This window comes from Sitophilus oryzae, unplaced genomic scaffold (assembly GCF_002938485.1).
Source record: "Sitophilus oryzae breed Bouriz unplaced genomic scaffold, Soryzae_2.0 scaffold_1442_pilon_pilon, whole genome shotgun sequence".
In the NCBI taxonomy this organism is placed as follows: domain Eukaryota; kingdom Metazoa; phylum Arthropoda; class Insecta; order Coleoptera; family Curculionidae; genus Sitophilus; species Sitophilus oryzae.
In genome coordinates this window covers 4,402,460-4,425,363 of record NW_022146107.1, presented here as the reverse complement: position 1 = coordinate 4,425,363, position 22,904 = coordinate 4,402,460, and the positions used below count along the sequence as shown (strand labels likewise).

Below are 22,904 nucleotides of genomic sequence, written 5' to 3'. Positions count from 1 at the left end.
GATTAGTCTTTCGGGAAAATGCTTGGACACGCATAATTTATTTTGTTTTTTTTACATATTTTGAAATTTTTTAAAAAATCATACAGGGTGTTCCAAAAAGTTGGGTAATTGATTAACCACAATTCTGCTTAAACTGCTTGACGTAAAAAGCTTATTTTTGGCAAATGGATTTTTCGAAAGTCAAATTCCAACGAGATGAAACTACCTCTAAAAAATTACCAAGTTATATAATAATATCGTCATATTGTTTTTTTCTCATGCTGACATAGATGTGAGAAAAATTTATCCAGTTTGTATGTTAATGGAAATTCTTGCTTTGCTTTATCATCACCATTACAAAGGACTAATTCGACGCGAACGAAGTCGCGGGTAAACGCTAGTTACCATATATTTTAATGAAGGTAGTAGAGATACTTTCTGTAATCTGTCCACAACTTATCGACCACCCTAAATATCCTTTCTGTATGAGCGTTAACCCCTTCGGAAAACAAACAAAATTCAATATTTTTTTTGAAACAATTCAAACTTTAAAGTTTGGCTTTAAAAAAATCATATACTTTCACATATTACAATAATTTATATTACAGGGAAATACGAATATATGCATCTATACAACAGGTATATATATTTACAAAATCTGCGTGGCTACACTATTCGTAAAATACACAAAAGCTCCAGTCAAATTAATGAACGTAGCTCCCAAAAACACTCCCAACCATTTCCCATCGGACATCGTTACTAAACTTGCTGTAACATGACCACAAAGAATCCCCGGAATCGTTGCTATAGTATTGCTGATAGCAAACGTAGTCCCGGCATGATTAGGTGCAACATCCACGTGATTACTTAGATGCCCTGCCGAGTTACAGGCACTTAAACCCATGGATATACTCACGAGAATCAGCGCGAACCAAAGATGTTCCACTACGCCAAACATAGCTAGAAATAGAGCTGGCCCTACCAGTCCTATACACGTCATAAGTCTCCTTACGTTCAGAATACTCCAGCTTTTATTTAGGAGAAGTCCGTCAGCTACATGACCCGATATTATACCGAATAACGAATTTATAATGTACGGCACAGCTGTCAAGCTTAAGCTGTGAGCGTTTGCTCCTAGAAAAGTATGCATGTATGTTGGAAGCCAGTTCATGATTATATAGGACGACCAGTTCATAGCAAAGTGAGCTGTATATATCGCCCATAGAGGTTTACTTAAAATGAAATCGGCCCAGTGTGTGTTGTTTGAAATAACTTTAGGCATGTGTAAAGGTATGGTTTCTTCCGATCCGAAGATTTCTCTTGGGTAGAAACAGAACCATAGGAACACCCACATGAAGCCGAAGGAACCAAACCAAAAGAAGCAAGCCTCCCAGTCGAAATGGGGGCATAGTATTGAGGCTACGGTCTGGCCTACCGAACCGGATGCTAGTAAGTACGAGAATGCTCTAGAACGTTCTTCTACAGGTATGCTGTTGGCGAATAGATGGAAAATTGTCGGAAGACCTAAAAAGAATTAATAATATTAAAATTTAGTCGTTTTATACTGTCTCGGCTGTTGTATCACCGAACTAAACATAGAAAATTACATGTAAATTGAATAAACCACAAAAAATTAAAATCTCTTTGAAACTTTTAAAAGAAGTTGTTCAAAGGAAGCAAATGCTTAATTTTCAATAGCTTCTACAAATTATTTTTGAAGTTAACAAAATTAATAAAACAAATCTAGTCCCCCTTAATTGGCGTAATAAACATGCCACCTTGAAATTTAATTTTTAATGTCAAATTGAGTCCATCAGGTATATAACAGCTACCAAAATTTTATCAAATAATAAAGATCTACTGACACCAAATCATAAAGGTGCGATCATATGTTAAAAAAATGTTTCGCGCGGCGCAGCCGGTGTGAACGCACCTTAAAAATGAAAATATCTAGGAAAATCTTTGTCTGAGGGGTAGGCAACCTTGATAGTATTTCGAAGAGCCATGAATTCTAGAGATGAGTAAAACTGCGATTTTCCAATCGCAGTTGAAACTGCGATTGTGATTTGTAAATCGCTGCGACTGTAACCTGCGATTGCGATTTTGATATTTTTAAATTGGTACGCTGTAAACTGGGAAGCTTAATCCCAAAATTTTTGAGAAAAAACAGAATAAATAGGGGAATAATTTATTTTAATAAAATCTTACAAAGAAACTGTTGGGTGTTTCGATGCCATATGCCTTTTAAAGTGTTTTTTATGATATTTTTGCTCTGCACACATATTGCACTTAAAATTTTCATCAATTACCAAAAAAAAATCAAACCAAACCAAACCATAAATAACTTAGTTTCCTTTTTTAAACATTTTTGATTAGAATAGACCGAATAAATTTAAAAGGGAAAAAAATACATAAAATGTTCAAAATATTCGAATGTGCTTTTAGACAGTCTGTAGGTATACTAACGAAAAATTTATTATAAAAAAGGTTGCCGCCAACCTTAATTCAGATAACGAGAAAAAAACTGTTTATTTTATCTTTTTTTCTCTTAAAAACATTTTCTTTATATGTAACTCAAAAGAAGCCGACGCCGACGGCTTTGATGCGGCCCGTCCAGTGCAAGTGCAAACTTTCGAACTTTTAGATAAATAAAAAGACAATATCACATTTTATTATATTTGAAATTTCTCTAAAATGAAAAAACTGATTGTAAAGGATGTATTTAAATTAACATAGCAGCCGATCCACAACTGTTAGTATATTCAGAAAATTATATTATATTATGGATTGTTATAAAAATGTTTGTAATAATATAATATACATATAACAAAATATAATAAAGAGAAAAGGCTGTTTCTTTTTCGTGCTCTATATCTTCTAGTAAATAAAGGATAAAAATAGATAATTTTTTATAATTTGAATCCAAAACCATTACTATTAATCATTACCTGGGAGCAACTGTAACTATATATATTTTTTTTTTTTTTTTTTGACTTGTAAAAATACTTCTCTTGTATGTTATTACTAATAAATAAACTAAACTAAACTAAACTAAACTATAATTAGTCATAACCGAAAACAAGAATTTTTTAACCTTCTAAATCCATAATTATATTATAAATCTAAAACTATTATCAAAATTTAAAACTAAAAAATTTTACATATATATTATGGGGTAGGTATATAAACATATATAAGCCTATTTTCCAACGCTTCATAAAAATTACGGGGCCCTGATTGCGAATGTGATTTTGCGATCTAGTCTAGGCCGATGTATTGGGAGCTGCGAACGAAAATCACAATCGCCGCTCTTCGTTGGCGTGCCCACTCCCGATGCCGCGCCGCTGGTGCCAACGAAAATCGCAATCGCAATGCTGGGATGAGCTGCGATTTTCGTTCAGCTCCTCGTTCGCCTGCCCACTGCCGTGTTGATGACGCGCCGCCGCCAGCCGGTGCGTACGAGAATCGCAATATTGCGATTTTCGTTCCCAGCTCATCGTTCGGCTTCTCAGTGCCGTGTCGATGCACCGCCGCCGGTGCAAAAGAAAATCGCAATGCTGTGATTTTCGTTCGCAGCTTTTGCTGCGAATTGCACCGATTGCAAATCGCAACTGGTGTAATATTGGTTGCCTAAAAATCCAAAATCGGCAGATATATGTTTCAATCGCAAGTCGCAGTTTGTTATGGAAAGGAATCACAGGTTGCGATTGCGAATTTACAATCGCTGCGATTAAATCGCAGTTTGCGATTTTCTGCTCATCTCTAATGAATTCTCCATTGAATGACGGAATAATATACGGGGTGTTCCATTTGAAATAAAGGAGTAACTTGCTTTTAAAAGTGACCAATGATCAATATCAATTTTGTTCCACCCTGTATAACTTTTCGGGTTAAGTATTCTTTTGGTTAAGTTTTAATTTGATTTAAAGTACAATGGATATTGTAACTACATATTAGGCTATACTTGGCAAATTCCAATTTAGGTAGCTTTTATTGTTTCAAATTTATTCTTCATTTTTAGAAAATGTTAAATATGTCAAAAACCTTACATTTTAGTCATATGTCCCTCCAAAAAATTCACCTTTATTTGTTCTTAGAATACGAAAATCAGTTAATATATAGGGTGTTCCAATACAAAAAAACACATCTTTGATGTGTAACTTTTTTTGTGGATGCCTTGTAGAACTCTAATAAATGAAATATTCTGTTACAAGTGGAAGAAAAAAGACTAGTAATTAATAATGCTTAAAGAAATGTTGAAAAACGTTGTACCACTGCTTGGCGAATTTTGAAGAAACATAATTTTAAGCTATTTAAATATTATATTCTAAACATCAAGAACTATTGGACGCGTGTGAAGAAGGTAGGGCAAATTTTCTAAAATTAAATGGGTAACTTTTATCATCATTTTTTTAAAATTAACATGGGATTTGTATGTTTAGGTCAGCGACGCGATACACGGTATATCAAATAACTCACCTAAGCCCTCTGCAAATCCTAGAATAATACGACAAATTATTAATAAAGCCACACTACTGGCTAAAAACGGTGTGATGAATGTGGCTATGCTCCATAATAAAACGCTACATATTAAGACATTTTTGGCTCCCAATTTTGAAGCCCAAAAACTTCCTAGAATTAATAATTATATAGATTCAATATTATTTCTAAATCATTATCTTGCTCTATATTACACTACATACCTATGATTTGAGAAGTGAAATAGCCTAGGGCGAACGCGGAAAGAATCCATCCTTGCAAATGTAAATTCCATCCAAAAACTTTGGTCATCGGTACAATTGCTATGGGCATTATAACTCGGTCTGCACTGTTAATAAAGTTCGCAAAACTACATAGTGCAACGATACGGGATGTCCGCGTTAGCCACCTAATTCGAACCATATTAACTTGGTTTATTTTTCTTTATATTATACACAAAAGTAAATATCACAGAACTTATGTTTAAAATTAAGTTTTAGTACGATACTGTATTAAGTCGAGTTCCTATTTAATTCATCCTTAATTTCAGTTTATTCGTAACTTTTCTTCTATTGCATTATATCTATCACACATTTTTAATAATTAAATACTTAATTAACTTTGTTTACTACGGTTTACAACATCACAGTACAACATTTTAGAGAAACACAATGAACAGCTGGCATCGGCTGTCATATAAAATCTTCTTAATTTTTTTATTAGCGTATAGCCATAGATACGTAGAAAGAGCATGCCAATCCAAAAGCCTAGAGAGTCGAGCAAAGAAGCAGAAGAAGACCTTTATTTATGGTCGACATAGGATAGTTTAATCTTTTCTGTGGATAGTGTTTTTTACACATCAATGTTCAATGTAAAAAATTAAAAATTATTTTCCCTAATTAAATCATTTGATTTTAAATAAAAACAAATAGCTGACCAATTTAAATCTTGATTATGTGTATCAAAAGATTACTTATGGATTTTATAATGGTGTAGCAAATATTTATTCTCTAGGACAAATAAAATGAAGGGATAAAATTTATTTAATTCAAAATAAAAAAATATGCCTTTATTTAGCCTATAAAGGTTTTTACCGGTTTTTAATACCTCCGTTCTCTAATAATCCTAGCTCTGTTATCTATATATACCTCTTCAGATACGATTTAAATAAACATATTTTTATTAAATCTACAAAAAAAATTATATATATAATAGCTAAAATTTGGTCAAAAATTTAAAAACCCTCGTGTTTCTTTAACTGGATAAATTAAATAACTTAGGAAAAAAATTGTAAATCTCAGTAATGAATTGTTTAAGTAACAAATCCCTAAGTACCTAAAATAAGTAACAGTCAAAACCTATATAACTTTTTTATTACAAAACATGTATAATTATAAAATAAATAGCACTACACTAGTAATCTTAATAATATAGTATAAACTTCTATTTAAAATGATACATTTTCAGAATGTACTCTGAATAAAATACATTTTTTTAAGGACAGCATTATATCATTGTTAATTTTCATTAAAAGCACTTAAGTATATACGAATGTAGAGCAATGTATAGCATCCATTACCATTATTTAACACTAAACAATATAATTTTAAAATCCAATCTCTATATTCAAGATCTCCGAGTAATTATCAAAAATACATATATCGCCCAGCACACATTTTATGTATGCAATTTCCCATTCCTCTAGAGAAAATAGAATAAAATTTTAAGTAGAATTTATGATAGGGGGCAATGATTTTTAAGACCTCTTCATCACTACTACAGAATTAAGCTAACAACTGGCGAATTTCGATGTTTTCTGCTGAATCTAAGTACGACTTCCCATCTGGTGCTACACCATTTTTTTCTGCCCCTTTTTGCAACAATAACTCCACACAAGACTTGTGACCCTCCCATATTGCGGCTAGTATAGGAGTGATTCCATGTTTGTCTTTAGCCTAAAATTAAAAAACGTTTTAATACATGTTGTAATAATTCAGTAAATTAAACTTACATTTACGTTTGCTCCTGATAAGATTAAATATTCTATTACATCTCTTTGCCCGTAATCGGCTGCGTATAGAATTAGTGGACGACCATCAACTTCTTGATTTACATCTACCGACTAAAATATAGTGTACAATTAAAAATTATTAAAATTTATGTGACTCATTTAACACTACTTCTACTTGCTACCAAATAGTTTTATAAATATACAATTCGTACCTTTTTCTCAATAATATCTTTTACTTGTTCGAGATCTCCGTTCTTTATTGCCCACACAAATTCACTGCTCATTGTTTTAATAATTGTTATTAATTTTATAATATTTTATAAAAACTGTAAAAACCGGAGTTAAATTGATATTTTTTATAAGATTGACAAGACAAGTGACAGTACTGACAGCACTGACAGTGACAAACATCTGACTACTACAGATCAAAATTGTGACCTATCGCTCAGGTATATTCTGTGGCGATCCCGTAATTTTTATATATGATCAAAACATTCATAACCTAGCTTTGTCATTTTGAATTTTATTTTCGATTTTGAGCCCGGTTTTGTATATTTAATTCCAAATAACTCCCGCTGAATTATAAAGTCTACTCTATCTTTATAATAATATCTTGTAAAGCGTGTTTTTAAGTGATAATATCAGTTTTGGTTTCTTTTTAGCTTGGTTATTCCAGGACTTCTATTTTAGGAACCAAAACAAACCTATATGCATACAATATCCAGTACAAAATTGAGGTTTTTGAATTGTGGCTTGATTTTTATTTAAGTTTTTCGTCAAGTTAATCACTTATAAAAGCTATGGCTTCTGGATTGGATAGCTTTGTTAACCGTATCCTTTAATTCTTTGCATATCTATACCTACATTTGTTTTAATAGTTTTCATTAACGTAGACATTAGATACTGTATCGATTATTACCTCAGATGGACGTAATTTTATTGTAAGAAATGTGCCACAGTTTGTTTAATTCATATATTTATTAAACTATGTTGCAGGGCACGTTAAAAGGGTTTGACCAGACAATAAACATTATTCTTGATGAATCTCATGAACGAGTTTATTCAACAACTTCAGGAATTGAACAAGTGATGTTAGGACTTCATATAATACGAGGCGATAATGTGTATGTATTTAATATAAAATGTTTCTAGCTGAAGGTATACCTATTTTGTATTTTAGGGCCATTATAGGATTAATAGATGAAGAAATAGACAATAGACTTAATTTATCGAATATTAAAGCTGAACCTTTAAATCCAGTTGTACATTAATATAATTATTGTCTCAAAAAAACAATTTTGTTTTTTTCTATTCCTCATAAACATAAATCAATTTTCGAACAGAGCACAGCTGATATTGGCTGTCTCAAAAAACGAATCAATTCTCGACATATAAATGTCATAATCCATCTCTCTCTAACACCAATAATTTTACGCTGTTGTCAAGGTAACGGGCACCACGCCTTCCGCAAAGGATGTCCAAACAGTGCCTTCTATTAAAAGATCAGCCTACGGGCGAGATTTATGACGTCACGCTAGTTAGATATAACGGATTAATAAATATGTTGTAGAATACATGGAAAACATAATTATTTCTCAGATTTTTGGTTTGTATTTTAAAAATGATATAGTTTAAATGAAATATACATAATATACAGTTAATAACTACAACATATATACATATTTATAGTAATAAATACTTTGGCAAATAAACTATGAACCATACAAATGCAGCAAATGTTTTACAATGTACAAATAATGTATAGGTACATAAGATAATGGGTAAAATGTAAATATATTTTAAATTTTGGGGTTTGAAAATCGATCTAATTTAACAAAAAACATTTAATATCTACTAATAGTGATGTATTATTATTTGTATTCACAAAATTTATATGTATATTTTGCAAGTATCAATGTTCGAAAAATTATATTTATAAATAATACAATATTATCTAAAAAAAGGCGTCAGCGATGGCTATGAAATGAAGATCGCTGGCATTTTATATGTTAAATTATTCTAAAATTTTTGATTTTCTTGGGATTTTTAGGTTCGGGAAAAACGCTGATTAAGTTTTCATTTGGGTTTTCATTATTTTTATTTGGTTTAAAAAAAACGTTTCGGCTAACTATAGCCTTCACAGTGGTGTGTCATATGAGAAAAATAGTGTCGAATATAATCCAAAAAATTACATATACAATATAATTCACACCTCATAATGTTTACTGCAATTAATAAACTAATATAAACTTATCAAAAGATGACCACATATTTTTTAAAATTATTATTCTTAACACTAAAATTATCTACATTGACTATGGAGTACGCAGTAAACATTATGTGCGTGGTGTGAATATTTTATATGCAATTTTTGGATTATATTCGACACTATTTTTTCATATGACACAACACTGATGGAGGCTATAATGTTAGCCGAACCGTTTTTTTTTTTAAACCAAATAAAAATAATGAAAAATCAATCAGCGTTTTTCCCGAACCTAAATTCCAAGAAAATCAAAAAATTTAGAATATTTAGAATCAAGGTTCAAGAATATCAAATTTTCCAAGATTGTAAAATTCTAGTTAATTATTTTATGTGTACAGTTATTTAGGGAATGTCATCGATGTTCATTTCCAAGCCAACTAGACGCCGATTTTTTTCGATGATACGGTATAATTCTTACGTAAAAGGTTAACATTAGACCAATTAAAACAAAGAAATATGAATTTCTTAGTATTTTTAGTAATACCTTTATTCTTAAAACTTAATTTTGTATTATGCAAATATACCAATTTTATTGTTATTTTATTCATATTGTATTCAGCCATCACTTAAATATTTGATATTAATTTGGTATTATAAATAATCAATACTATTCATTAAAATTACTGAACAAATATATGTTATGCTTAACATACATTATATATTATCAAACAAAAACACATTCTTCTTTTAAACTGTATCAGTCTTGTCTTTACAAAAATCTTTTTTAAAATTTGAACTCAAAATAATAATCTTTTTCATGATCTCTAATACACATATTCTTTATTTTTCCCTAGTTCATAATACCTAATTACGTGTTTGAATCTATCGAAGCTGAACCAGCAACACTTGGAGTGGTGATTCCACAATATGAATAAAATAAACATAATTGTCCAGTTTTCATTAATACCATCATGGGAGAATATTATTTTTAAATTTATTAAAGATATTTTCAATAAAATTCTCTTGATTTATAACTCGTACCCACTTTTCTTGCTCTTCCGGACACTTTAGGCTGCCTAGTATAATAACTATCCTTTCCACCAGGAACACAACAAAGATGAGGCATAGCACCCACAACACACTCCACTTAAGCTTTATTGATGAATTGTTAGAGTCTTAAAAAACACACACAAAAATCACGATAAGTAAAAAATGTATGGGCACTTTTAGGTTAAATCACTTGCACAACGTGTAATTTTAAAATTTCTATTTTTTTTATGCAGAAACCGAGAGTGACCATATATCTGGTAGTAGTTTATGTCACTTCAACACCAAAATAATTAGTTTTTGCACTACAATAATAAATAATACCAAAAATCAAAGAGTTAAAACCAAAAATCAACCGACAAAATATGAAACCGAATCTAACCCAATATCTAAGTATGTACAGCTGATGAAGTAAACAAAAGTCCGCCCGTAGGCTGATCTTTTAATAGAAGGCACTGGTCCAAATAGCAAATTTGAGTCACACAGTCAAAATCCCTTTGGATCATATCTTTATCTCTCTCGATTTCAATATGACCTATTTACTTTTCATTTACCAGAGTGAAATGGTAAATGTCGGAAACGTTTAAGAACAAAAGAAAAGCTAGGCGTCTAGCTTGATTCTGGCACCGGTGACGTTCATTAGTCAGTGGATGTCCGCCATTGTGGTATTTGTGCGTGGCCATATTTGTTCGTCCATCTTTTATAAACATAAAAGTTATGGCGGATCACCAACATGTAATGTGCGAAGTGGAGATACAGCCGGACATTCAAGAATGCGTTGAAATTGAGACGATTCCCGTGGATATGAGTGATACGGTCGAAACTATAGTCGAATGCGGAGAGCCTATGATGTCTATGCAAAGTCTGGAAGGCCGAGAACTCATTTTAGAAACGCACGAAGAAATTGTAGATGATTCGGGGGATCCTCTGAATCTTTACGAAGTCCCTGTCCCGGATCAAACTGAGCTGTACGTTGAGACAACGGCGGGGCCCTCCAAGAAACGGAAGCACATAAAAAGTCGGGGTATAATAAGGCGAGAAAACGAGTTCCTGTTGAGCGATATGCATGTGGAAACAAAACCCAGAAAATGGGAACAGAAACAGGTGCAAATCAAAACAATGGAAGGCGAATTTTCAGTAACTATGTGGGCTTCTGGGGCAAGCGACGGTAGGTGATAGAATAGATACAGAGTTTTTATAATAAGTAGATAATTACCCAGACAACTAGTACGGGATTTTTCCACGATGCGTTTCAAATTCCCCAACCACTTGAAGGTCATAAGGGTCACTGTAACTCTCAACGCCCATGAAAAATTGGGAAATTTCTTCTGTAATTTAAGTTATAAGTAAAATTAAAGGAACTCCAGCGACTTGTTTTGATAATAAGCGGCCATACTAAATATTCTGACATATTTTAAATGGCCGCAAGCTTTTGCAATGGAGGACTGTCACGGCCATCTCCATCTTGTATTTTTATCTTCAATTTATTTATTTTGTTTTAGATTCTTAATTTTAATTATATACTTATTTTCGCTTTCAATTAGATAACATTTTCAGGTGTTTTATTTTCTTTTTTTGTGAAGCTATTTAAAAAAAATATTGAAAATAATGGCGGATTATACTGGGTGTTTTCCAAAAGAGTCTTAACCCTATAATTTTTTTATTTTTTCAGACAAAAGAACGATATTTGGTATGTTAATACAATGACATAAGTGGGGATTTATTGACCTATTCAACTAGTTTCGGTCATTTCCTGTTTCACTGGAAATGATTGTTGTAGATCGAAAATGTCAGAAGAGGACAGCTGATATGTCATTATTGTCATTCTATTCAGTATGCCATTTTCTATCAAATAAAATAAAAAAATACTGAGCATACCCTTTAAATATGAAAAGTTGTAATCATTTCCGATGAGACAGGAAGCAAATGAAACTAATTGAATACGTCAATCAATCCTTATGTCATATAGGTACTACCAAATCTCGTTTTTTTATCTGAAAAATTAAAAAAGTTATAGGATATGAACTTTCCACAAAAATTCAGTTTCCTGTTCCATTTTTTTTTCTTATTTATATATGTATTCTATTAGATGAAGGTTCGAATCCAGAACCTGATCCAGATTACACCGAATATATGACCGGCAAGAAAATAGCAACCGATGGTATGCCAGGATTAGATTTATCAGATCCCAAGCAACTTGCTGAATTTGCCAGGCCCGGCTTGAAGAGCCCCAGAGTCAGGAAACCTAATCAAGACATGACAGAAAGAACCATTGGTAAGTCACTTGTTATCAGTGTTGCCAACTTAGCGGGTTTTCCGCTTTTTACGTTTTTTTTTCAGTTTACCGGGTTTTTAATAGTTAATCTATAGGGAAATCAATCATCACTTCATCTGCCTGGTCTGTATTTTAATTCTTGCGACAGAGATAAATATAAATGACCGGTTGACAGACAAAGAGACAAAATAAAAAAGCGGCATACAGTGTTGCCGGTTTTTTACGTTTGTAGGAAAATGTGAATAGAAAAAAATAAACTATTTTAAAAACTTTCATGTATACTTCTGAAACGAAGATAATATATCTAAGCTAAATATAGTCTATTACTGCTGTAGCAAAACGAGTAACTAATGAATAAAGTTCCAACCCTAGATGCAACATTTTTCATAAACGCCTACTTGTGCGGTTTGAATTTTGATGCAAATCTGGCAATACCGCACGGAAGAAATGTATCAACTCAACTTTTATCTGTTTTTTAAACATTTGATTTCACATTAAGCTGTTTACATCACTGTCTTGCACGTTAAAATCCAGACCACGCAATTTTGAGGACCAGGTTTAGGGCCAGGAAATAAAAGGTTCTGGCAAATCATACAATCAAGTCGTTTTTAGCGCGTTCTTTCAAACCAAGACATATTTGTCAAACAATTTGACAAGTTATTTTAATTTTCCTGATTTTTTTTATCGAATTCGCTGTTAATTATGATTTCTGAAGCGGAATTCTCGCCATTTTTTTCAGCCTGCCCCCACAAAGGATGCAACAAGATGTTTCGAGATAACTCAGCCATGAGAAAGCATCTGCACACGCACGGGCCTAGAGTTCACGTTTGTGCAGAATGTGGAAAAGCATTTGTAGAGAGTAGCAAACTAAAAAGGCATCAGGTAAAACGGATTATTGCAAAAAAAACTTTTTTATTAATTAAAAATGAATTTATTTTAGTTAGTTCATACTGGAGAGAAACCATTTCAATGCACTTTTGAAGGCTGCGGTAAAAGGTTTAGCCTTGATTTTAACTTGAGGTAAACCATTTAGATATAGTACCGCTAAAATGGATACTTGGTTGGTTTTAAAACTTACCAGCAATTTAACAGCGGCATAGCATGGTGTGGAACACAAGGGGATGTAATTTTTTCTTTTTTTTTTATTAAAGTCTTTAATTTTGAAGTTAACTAAAATAAAAATGTAACAGGTTGAAAAAATAATCAAACCAATTAAAAAAAGGACTAAAATGTAAAAAAACAAAGCTGTGAACATGTCTGTTAGATAAAATAATAGACAAGACCAACAAAAAGTTCATTGGGTGCCTTGCAACCACATAACCAGTGTTCACTTTTATAAAAATTTTCACTAAAATGACGAATACACGATTTTAATTTAGTATTATATTCAAAATATGCTTTGGAGGTCCTTCTTCAATAGTTTTTAATTTTTCTGAATATACCATAGAACTGAAGGATGATTGCAAAATTACTTCTATTTTACAGGCGCACTCATAGTCGTTTTGGAAGCTTAGCCATTGAGTTTTATAAATAAAATTTATAAATTAATATGAAATTAAAACTATCCAAGCATCTATTTTACTCATAACAAATATAACGTATTGTTTTTTAAGTTGCGTAATAATATATTGATTAATTTTTAGGACGCATGTTAGAATACACACAGGAGATAGGCCATATGTCTGCCCGTTTGACGGTTGCAACAAGAAATTCGCGCAGTCTACTAACCTGAAGAGTCATATTTTGACGCACGCTAAAGCCAAGTAAGTCAATTATATTATCAAATATAGTCTTTTACATACTTTCCAAGTTAAATTTATAGTTAATAAAAGATTTTTATTTGATCTAGGCTTTATATCTCATGCCATTACATATTTTAGTGTTGTATTGAAACATTCGTCGCCTTATGAGTAGTATTTTTAGGTCTAGGAACAATACCCAATCGAGATCTTCGAACAATATTCAAATAATGCAACCATACATGCAGGTTGAGGTGGCAGATCCCGAATATATCGTTTATACTGATTAAAATGGGTAAATATATATTTAATATACTATTGCCATTGATTGAAATAAGTACTCTGCGTCCTATTATTATTATTATTATTTCATAAAAAAAATATACATATTCCTGTAGAACTTGCTTTACTACAAAAGTTTGAGTAATCTCGTTTATCGACATTCAAAAAAAAATAAAAGATTCTGAAATAATTCTAAGAAAGGATTATCAGAAATTATCATCAACTGTCATTTACTATTGATAAGTTGATATAAGTTATACAGGGTTCGGCAATAGTGCGTCGGGCATCTGTAGCTCCTAGAATAAAAAACTTGAGATTTTTGTTTAAGTGCAAACCTAAAGTATGTACTAGGGTGTATTTCACAAAAATATTTTAACGTCTACAGGGTGGCTCAAAAAAGTAAGAGTGGATCGGGATAATTTTTTTTAAATGGAACGCCCTGTATATTATTAATTTTTGGCTTCCTTTCAGATCGCTTTACATAATCCTAAGATATGAGTAAATATATTTCGATAGTTTTAAAGATAATAAATAAATTAAAAATATATATTTATCAGCATTTCTTAAAAAAAATATAAAAAATACAAGAACTGTCTTCAAATTAAAACTATATTAGGTATTTACTTTAAATGATCTGTACTTACTTTGCTATAAATATGGTAATTGTAAATCGTACAGTATGTTCAAAATTCTACGCCAAACTTTCTAAATTATAAAATAATTTTTCTTCGTTTTTTTAAATGGAACACCCCGTACATTATTTTTTCAATAGATGGAGAATTAAAAAATGAATATTTTTTGTATTTAGAGTATTTAAATTTTTTAACGGTTTCGCAGATATTCGCGGTTTTATATTTCATATTATGGCGTTTTCCACAGTAAAAACTTTTGAAAGAGCTATATTAAATAATACTGCATGTATTTGCGAAACAATTAAAAATTTTGAAATATTTTAAATACACAAAATAGTAATTTTTTAACTCTCCATCTAATAAAAAATATTATACAGGGTGTTCCATTTAAAGAAGTTAACTTTAAATGGACGTTTGCACTTAAACAAAATTCTCAATATTTTTTATTCTAGGAGCTACAGATGCCCGACGCACTATTAGCCTAAGAGCTGATGACATATTTAGAGACCATATTTTAGGCAAGCTAGAATAACTAAAAATGTATAGTTTATTAATTGGTGAACCCAGAATCCTAAGTCTGGCTGGGGGGGTTGGGAGTATCTCGCTACTGTGCAACCCATAACATTTGCAAAAAAATAAATCCAAACAACATTCTTTAGGCAACTTGAAATTTGTTTATTCTTAAATTTTAGCATCTATTTAACCTAGAAATAAGTATGCCAGACTTTTTTTCGGGTTTAAAGTGTAACCCGACCATTCCAAATATGTTTAATTATTATACCTGGAAAACATACTTTAGGCATTCTAAAATTTTTACAGCGTGAATAAAGAGACGAATAATTATTTAAAAACTAGCGTAATATAAAATATATTTTTTTTCAAACGTCACAAAAGTATTATTAATATTATACTTTTGTGACATATTATATTATTATTAATTTTTGCGACCTGATTGACAATATAAAAAAGTCATTTTAACGCCTAAGCATAAAAGTAAAGCACTTTTACTTACTTTTGAATCTATTTAGAAAGGTTAACAATGATACTTTAATAAAATTCCAGAATACTAATTTTTTAGCACTGTACAGGGTGGGTCAAATTCGACGCTTTTAAATGGAAACACCCTTTTCTATAGGAGATAGACGAAAACTAATATCGGTGTCTGGAGCTCAATTTTCATCAAAAACATGATGGTGAAAACCGCACATCAATATCTGTTACCGTTTCGGAGTTACGGGGTGTTTTTCAAAAATGTGCATTTTGAACAAATCGCTGTAACTTTTTTGCTATGGAAAATTTTGTATTTCTATGAAAACATTTCCAAAGCACCTTTTTACGTAGAATTTAATCGTTTAAGTATAATTTTTTTTAAAATTAATAATTTAAGAGTTATCAACAGAAAAATTGATTTTTTATTTGGGACACCCTCTATATTTTTAATTAACTGAAAAGAATTTAAAATTACCTTTCCAAAAATATAGCACACTTGATATTTTGTTGTAATCCCCTTCGAAATATACAATTTTTAAAAGTTCGCCACTTTTACCTAGTAGGCTTTGGACCCCTTATTAATGATATGCCCTTAATGCAACTCGAAAACATATTTTTCCAGCAAGACGACGCACCGCCTTTGAACGCTGAAGTTATCAGCAAATTTTTGCAGCCAATTTCAATAATAATCGAATAGCTAACCAAAATCCCAGCCGTTGGCCGTCGAGGCCGCCTGACTTAGTGCCCATGGATCTAATCCTATGGATATATTTGCGGAAGAATAAAGGTTCCTTATTCTTCCGTATAATCTAGACAACAATTAGAAATACTTAGCAGTTATGAGAGGGTATCTTTCACCCCCACTGAGTAATGAATTCCGCGAGAAATGTTCAGAAACTGCCCCGTCTGTCCATAACAGAAGACGATCGATATGTCGAACACCTGTAGCAAAATCTCATATCTTGGTTTGCTGTTTATTTTTATTGTTATTAGATATAGTTTAAATGTGTTGATGTTGGTTTAATATATTTTAAATTGTTATAAGACTCTGCATCTCTCATAGCTAATATTATTTTCGTTTTAATTGATGCTCACAGCTAGATTTTTTTTTGCATTACAGCCGGTGCCGTTCAAAGCCTACTTATTTAAAGCGGGCGAATTTTTATATACTCTATATCTCGAAGAGGAATCGAGCAAAATATCAAGGGTGTTATATTTTTGGAAAGGTAATTTTAATTTTTTTCAATAAATTAAAAATATACAGGGTTTTCCATATAAAAAATCAAATTTTCCGTTGATAATTCTTAAATTATTAATTTAAAAAAAAATACACTTAAACCATTAAATTCTACGTAAAAAGGTGCTTTGAAAATGTTTTCATAGAAATACAAAATTTTCCATAGTAAAAAAGTTACAGCGATTTGTTAAAAATGCATATTTTTGAAAAACACCCCGTAACTCCGAAACGGTAACAGATATCGATATGCGGTTTTCACCATCATGTTTTTGACAAAAATTGAGCTCCAGACACCGATATTAGTTTTTATCTATCTCCTATAGAAAAGGGTGTTTCCATTTAAAAGCGTCGAATTTGACCCACCCTGTACATGGTACCCTTTTGTCGGGACGTATTCTGGTAAAACCACTTCTTTAAATTTTAAACCATGTTGTTGGCGCACTTTTAAAAATTCTTTAAATTTTTGTAGTCTGCCTTCATCAAAAACAATAACTTTTTTACAAACTACACAACTTAAATGTTTTTTATCCATTGTGATTTAGTAGTTAGTAGCGAAATTAGTAGTTACTAAAATATTTATTTGCAGTAATTATTCTAAACTATTTACACTATGCACATCAATATTTAATTTATAAATACATATTTGTACATGGTAACTTAATTCCAACAAAATAATCTCTGAATTAAAAGCCTGCAAATAATTGAAATGAAACCGAAAAAAAATTGTTTTTATGAAAATTTGAAGTACAGCTAACAAGGTTCCAAAAAAATGAATACGACTCTTCACACATTTTTTTCGAATATTTGGGCAGTGTATATTAATGTGTCAAGTATTTTGACATGTTAAGGTTATTGTGACATTGTAAAAAACAACTTTGCTTTTGACAAAGTGGCAAATAAATTTTTACAGAATGTCAGCATGACATGAGTAGAGAAATGGGGGACTGGTAGCATAGAATATACTGCCCGAAATAATAAAAATATGTTTTAAATCGTATTCAATTTTATTGAAACCACCTGTACATACTCCAAAATACTGTTACATCAGCCGCATCGGCTGCCGACGGGTCTCAATAAACTATCTTTCTCGCGCTTATAGATACTCATAAGACTTTTTTGTCGCGCTCATTTAAAATCTTTATTCGCGTCAGGCAAGTATTAAAACCCGTTGAATTCGTCTGGCAATTAACACATGTTTTTTAATATCATCTAATAAACACGCTGTAAAAATTTTAGAATGCCTAAAGTATGTTTTCCAGGTGTAATAAGCAATAATTAAACATATTTGGAACGGTCGGGTTACACTGTAAATCCGAAAAAAAAGTCTGGCATACTTATTTCTAGATTAAATAGATGCTAAAATTTAAGAATAAACAAATTTCAAGTTGCCTAAAGAATGTTTTTTGATTTATTTTTTTGCAAATGTTATGGGTTGCGCAGTAGCGAAATACCCCCAACCACCCAGCCAGACTTATGATTCTGGGTTCACAAGTTATTAAACTTTATTTTTTTTATTATTCTAACTTTGCCAGCTCTCCGGCTATATTGCCAGACCCTGTAGAGATAGCTTATGATACTCTCTTATTGATAATTAACTTGTCTTTACTATTGATAAGTTGATATAACTCATTTAAATATGTTCTTTTTCTATTTTTCAGGTTTTAAGTGGATTTACTTTTGCAGTGTCCGATACAAAAAAATGGCGTAACTCAACGTAAAGCAGCTACATTGTTACACCAAATGATATCGGAGTTATTTCACTATAAAAAAATAAGTAGTAAACTTATAGGTACCTCATTTCAGGTTTATTGTATATAGTTAATATTAAACTTTAACTTAACCTACCTTGTATAAACCAAAAATGTTTTTTTTTATTTTTTAAACTTGCATATATACATATAAGGTTAAGATAGTGTGTCATGTTACTGTGTAACATGGCTTTTATTTTATTTTTTTTCGTGTGTGCATTTTTTTTAAGTAAAAAACACGCAAATTCGAGTAATCACGTATTAATGCTTGTTCCAAATACTTATTTGACAATTTTATTTTACTGACATTTAGTTTATTTACGTTAGAAATGAAGCTTTTTGAGTATAGAATGATTTGTTATGATGAAAAAGTTTAATAATCAAACAGGCTTAAAATTCTAATGTAATTTTTAATAAGAATTGTTTATCTGTCATTTTGAGACACGTGACAATGATATAAGGTGTTAAGAGAGGCGTTATTTTGACAGATGAAGTGTCATAATAAACGTTTATATGCTAAATAACATAAAACCGCACTTGATTATGAAACTTCTTCATCATATTGTATTTTATAGCTAAAGACTCGGTTTCCCAGCTTATTTGGTCTGTCTGACTATTCGTATTTATAATGTGACTGACTTTTTTTATTTGGAATTCTATTTATTTTTTAAGAATATGTCTTCAGTAGAAGATTAATTTATAATGGGAGGAACGAAATTATTTTGCATAGTACATTCTAAAATAATTATTGTACAGGGTGTCTCAGTAAGAATAGCTGTGGGCTGTATCTCTGAAAGTATTGGCCGTAGGGTTTACGTAAGAAAAATATTTTTACCAAAGAGGCTATGAGAAATTGCTGGATATTATTTTCAAGTTTGTAGAACGGTCGCTAGAGGGACTGCTATAGAAAATAAGAAATGGAATTTTTAGAAAATTTTGCCTAGATAAGGTGTACTATAGTAAACGCCACGAATGTTTGGGAGTGATTCATCGGTCGCTACCATGTGAGCTAATCTGTTCAAGGTCACCTAAAACTTAATTCCAGTGCCGTGGTGTTTCAAGTCATATAATAATCAATATATAATCTGTTGTAATTTGTTGTTTTAACTGTCAAAGTCTTGTCAAAACATATATTTGGTTATAAATATAAAATGGAATGCCCCGTTGATCGCACTGCAAGCACACCAATGGACTGACGCACAAAAACGAACCAATCAAAGAAACGCGATATAGTATCGTCTTTGTCAATCACGCTAACATTTTAGAATAAGTAGGAGGAGCGCACAGGCAGTTGATTAGACCGGGCCTTTAAAAACCTACGTCTGCGGTAAAAATTTACGTTTTTAATGTAAAAATGATAGCGCGCGTGTCGATTCTAACTTCATCAAGCGATAAATCACTCCCAAACATTCGTGGCGTTTTCTATATAAATAATAGCTTCACAATCTTCAGTAAATTTTGGATCTTTTTTGTTCGATGATTTCGCCTTATCTGCTAAAATAACGTGGTGGGGGAAGGTTAGATTGTTTTTTTTAAATGGTCCTAACAAAAAATATTCAAAATTTACTGAAGATTATGAAGCTATTATTTTTAGCACCCCTTATCTAGGCAAAATTGTGTATAAACTTCATTTTCTTATTTTTTATAGCAGTTGCGCCCTCTAGCGGCCGTTCTACACATTTGAAAATAATTTCCAGCAATTTCTCCTAGTCTCTTTAGTTATAAGTATTTTTTCCGCAGACCCTACGGCTTAATACTTTCCGAGATACAGCCGAGAGCTATTCTTAGTGGAACACCCTGTACATTCAAAATTTGTATAAAATTGGTCAATCATTGTTGGCAAACCTAAACAAATGTTGATTATTCTCTTAAACAAGATTTGTCTTTCAATTGGTTGGTGTGATTCTGAATTATACCTAATTTTCAGTGGTGTTTTTCATTCTAAAGTGTAATTATTCTATTTAATTTTAACGGAGATTGTAAATTTTGTGAAAATTAGCTTGTAAGATTTGCCTCTGTACATAATATAATAATAAAAATAAATTAGTTTTTTAAAAATAATTTTACTTGTTTTTTGTTCCTAAAATTTCTTGGAATATTATAAGTGACAATGAATATGAAGGGTTCAGGGGGAAAACCGATGAGTTGAGGCGGAAAATGCTTTAAAAAATGGTTAAAAAGCACAAATATACTGCACAAATATTTCTTGATAATATGGTAACTAAGGTTCAGAACCGGAAATTCCCGGTTCTATTCAGATATCAAGAAACCGAGACTCGAAATTATTGATTCCCGGTTCTTTCGGTACCTTCGGGACTCGGTAACCATAACTAACAAATTATTCTTTTATTACGCGAGAAAGTAGTGTTGCTATTTCTCATTGTTCTTGCTTCTTTTCTCTTTTGAAATTTCTGTAATGTTCATTAGCAATTATTGAAGTTTAAATATGTTATTTTATCATTTAGTACAATGTGTTATTCAATGTATTAGTTATCCAATGAAAATCACCTAACCAATATATTACTACAAAACAAACACATTAATGTTAAAATTAAACTTGTTTTAAATTAAATGTCATTATGTATTTTTTCCGCATTTCTTCCCATCAGAAGATTTTCAAATACAGAAGAATTGTTACTTACCCGAAATGTGAAAATATTCTGTTTTGAAGTAAATTTTTACTCGATGATCAATTTACTTTATTTTATTGTAAACTCAAATTTTCCTAAATACATCTCTGTGAAACTATGGCGAGTGCCACGACTATACTTTGCCTAGTTATAGACCACGACTATACAGCTACGTCGGTGGTCACGGGACGCGAGAACAAGGTCATACAAAGAGGCAGAAAAAGAACAAAGGATTTGACAAGGAGTAAGGCTACTAGCACAGTTTAAAGAATACATATTAGTTGGCCCACTCTAAGGAATTCTATTGTTATTTTGACTTCAAAGGCGGCCCGTGACCCTTCGAAGTGACAAAAAATTTGTACGTTTACCGGGTGCAGCGGAAGTGCTATTTTATCAGTCAGAACGCTGGCCGTATACGAGGGATCAACTAAAAATACCAAGGAACTTTAATATAACAAGTAGAAAAATAAAAATACAGTACTAGTTTTATTGATTAACAGCATATCTGTGGGATCCTATAAATCCTAAGGCACTTTTCCAGGCTCCACACCTACAATGTATTTTCCTTATCAGACTCTACTTATACATATTATGGTAAATACATTAATATTAAAATATTAGATATTATTCTATCCTAATTCTTTGGAATATGGAATTGTCAATAGGTTAATTATTATTAATAATTATTATGGAAACTCCATACGAAAAATGTATACTAAATAAATATAATAAGTTATTTTTTTTAATATATATAATAATTTGCCTATTTCTTAAATTATAGCATGTTTTGCTTTATAGATGTTTGCATTTTACTTTAATTACCTACCCAGAAAGCCCAAATTTTATCGTAAGGTAATAAAAGTACCTTTGTATACAACTTGTGTTGCCATTGTCAATTTTTTTGGAATTTTTTCAAAATTTTATGATTATCATGAACAGTAATTATGACTGTTAGTAGTTAATTGTGTAATAAATTTTACTGTTCGATAAAATTTAGTAAAAACTAAAAAAAATTGACAATGGCAAGACAAGGTATCCAAGTACTTCCTTTTTATTACCTTTTGATAAAAGGTAGATAATTCAAGTTAAATGCAACAGCTAAAAAGCAAAACATGCTATAACTTAAGAAATATGCAAATATAATTTATTACAGGATTTATTACTAACTGAAGAGCACACGGGAAAAATAATGAAAGTACCAAAAAGGGGGGGCTACACCTTTTGGTACCTAAATAAACGGGAATATCGATAACGGCCACATAGAAACAGGCATTTAAAAATGGGAAAAACGATATAAACTCGGATATAAAAGTCCATGCGTAATTTGAATTAATAAAAAAAACGGTTTCTTGAACATTTATCATTTCTGGATACTCATCGTTTTTCCCATGTGCTCGTCAATTGTTATATTTACTGTTACATAAAATTTAGTAAAAACTCTAAAAAATCAAGTCAATAGCAGAACAAGTTGTATGCACGTATTTAGATTAACATGTCTTAGATATTAATTAAAAATGGATTCACGTTAGTCACAAAAAATGTTAACATCTGAAAAAGCAGAGCAAATATTTTTCTTCTTCAAAAGAGAATAGATATTTCGCCACTTACACTGTAAGAAAATCTACAAAATAAAAATAGTAATTTTTAGT

The 22,904-nt window shown here is 31.2% G+C and overlaps 4 protein-coding genes across 4 annotated transcripts; 2 read left to right on the top strand and 2 right to left on the bottom strand.

Moving 5' to 3' along the window:
- Positions 1 to 557: 557 nt before the first annotated feature.
- On the bottom strand, positions 558 to 5,156 carry LOC115877086 (sodium-dependent phosphate transport protein 1, chloroplastic-like). The gene is made up of 3 exons (XM_030893165.1): positions 4,683 to 5,156; positions 4,459 to 4,611; positions 558 to 1,503 (listed from the first exon to the last, which is right to left on the bottom strand). Exons 1-3 carry the CDS (start codon positions 4,879 to 4,881, stop codon positions 629 to 631), a joined length of 1,227 nt encoding a protein of 408 aa, XP_030749025.1. The 5' UTR covers positions 4,882 to 5,156; the 3' UTR covers positions 558 to 628.
- A 658-nt stretch (positions 5,157 to 5,814) lies between these two features.
- LOC115877083 (myotrophin) lies at positions 5,815 to 6,860 on the bottom strand. Its single transcript, XM_030893162.1, has 3 exons — positions 6,682 to 6,860; positions 6,470 to 6,580; positions 5,815 to 6,413 (listed from the first exon to the last, which is right to left on the bottom strand). The coding sequence occupies exons 1-3, from the start codon at positions 6,751 to 6,753 to the stop codon at positions 6,243 to 6,245; spliced, it is 354 nt and encodes a 117-aa protein (XP_030749022.1). The 5' UTR covers positions 6,754 to 6,860; the 3' UTR covers positions 5,815 to 6,242.
- A 96-nt stretch (positions 6,861 to 6,956) lies between these two features.
- Positions 6,957 to 7,774, top strand: LOC115877084 (U6 snRNA-associated Sm-like protein LSm8). The gene is made up of 4 exons (XM_030893163.1): positions 6,957 to 7,300; positions 7,370 to 7,410; positions 7,466 to 7,593; positions 7,650 to 7,774. Exons 1-4 carry the CDS (start codon positions 7,270 to 7,272, stop codon positions 7,738 to 7,740), a joined length of 291 nt encoding a protein of 96 aa, XP_030749023.1. The 5' UTR covers positions 6,957 to 7,269; the 3' UTR covers positions 7,741 to 7,774.
- Positions 7,775 to 10,351: 2,577 nt separating this feature from the next.
- LOC115877082 (transcriptional repressor protein YY1-like) lies at positions 10,352 to 19,669 on the top strand. Its single transcript, XM_030893161.1, has 7 exons — positions 10,352 to 10,890; positions 11,812 to 11,997; positions 12,737 to 12,879; positions 12,938 to 13,017; positions 13,641 to 13,760; positions 13,921 to 14,031; positions 18,536 to 19,669. Exons 1-6 carry the CDS (start codon positions 10,440 to 10,442, stop codon positions 14,024 to 14,026), a joined length of 1,086 nt encoding a protein of 361 aa, XP_030749021.1. The 5' UTR covers positions 10,352 to 10,439; the 3' UTR covers positions 14,027 to 14,031; positions 18,536 to 19,669.
- The last annotated feature ends 3,235 nt before the right edge of the window (positions 19,670 to 22,904 follow it).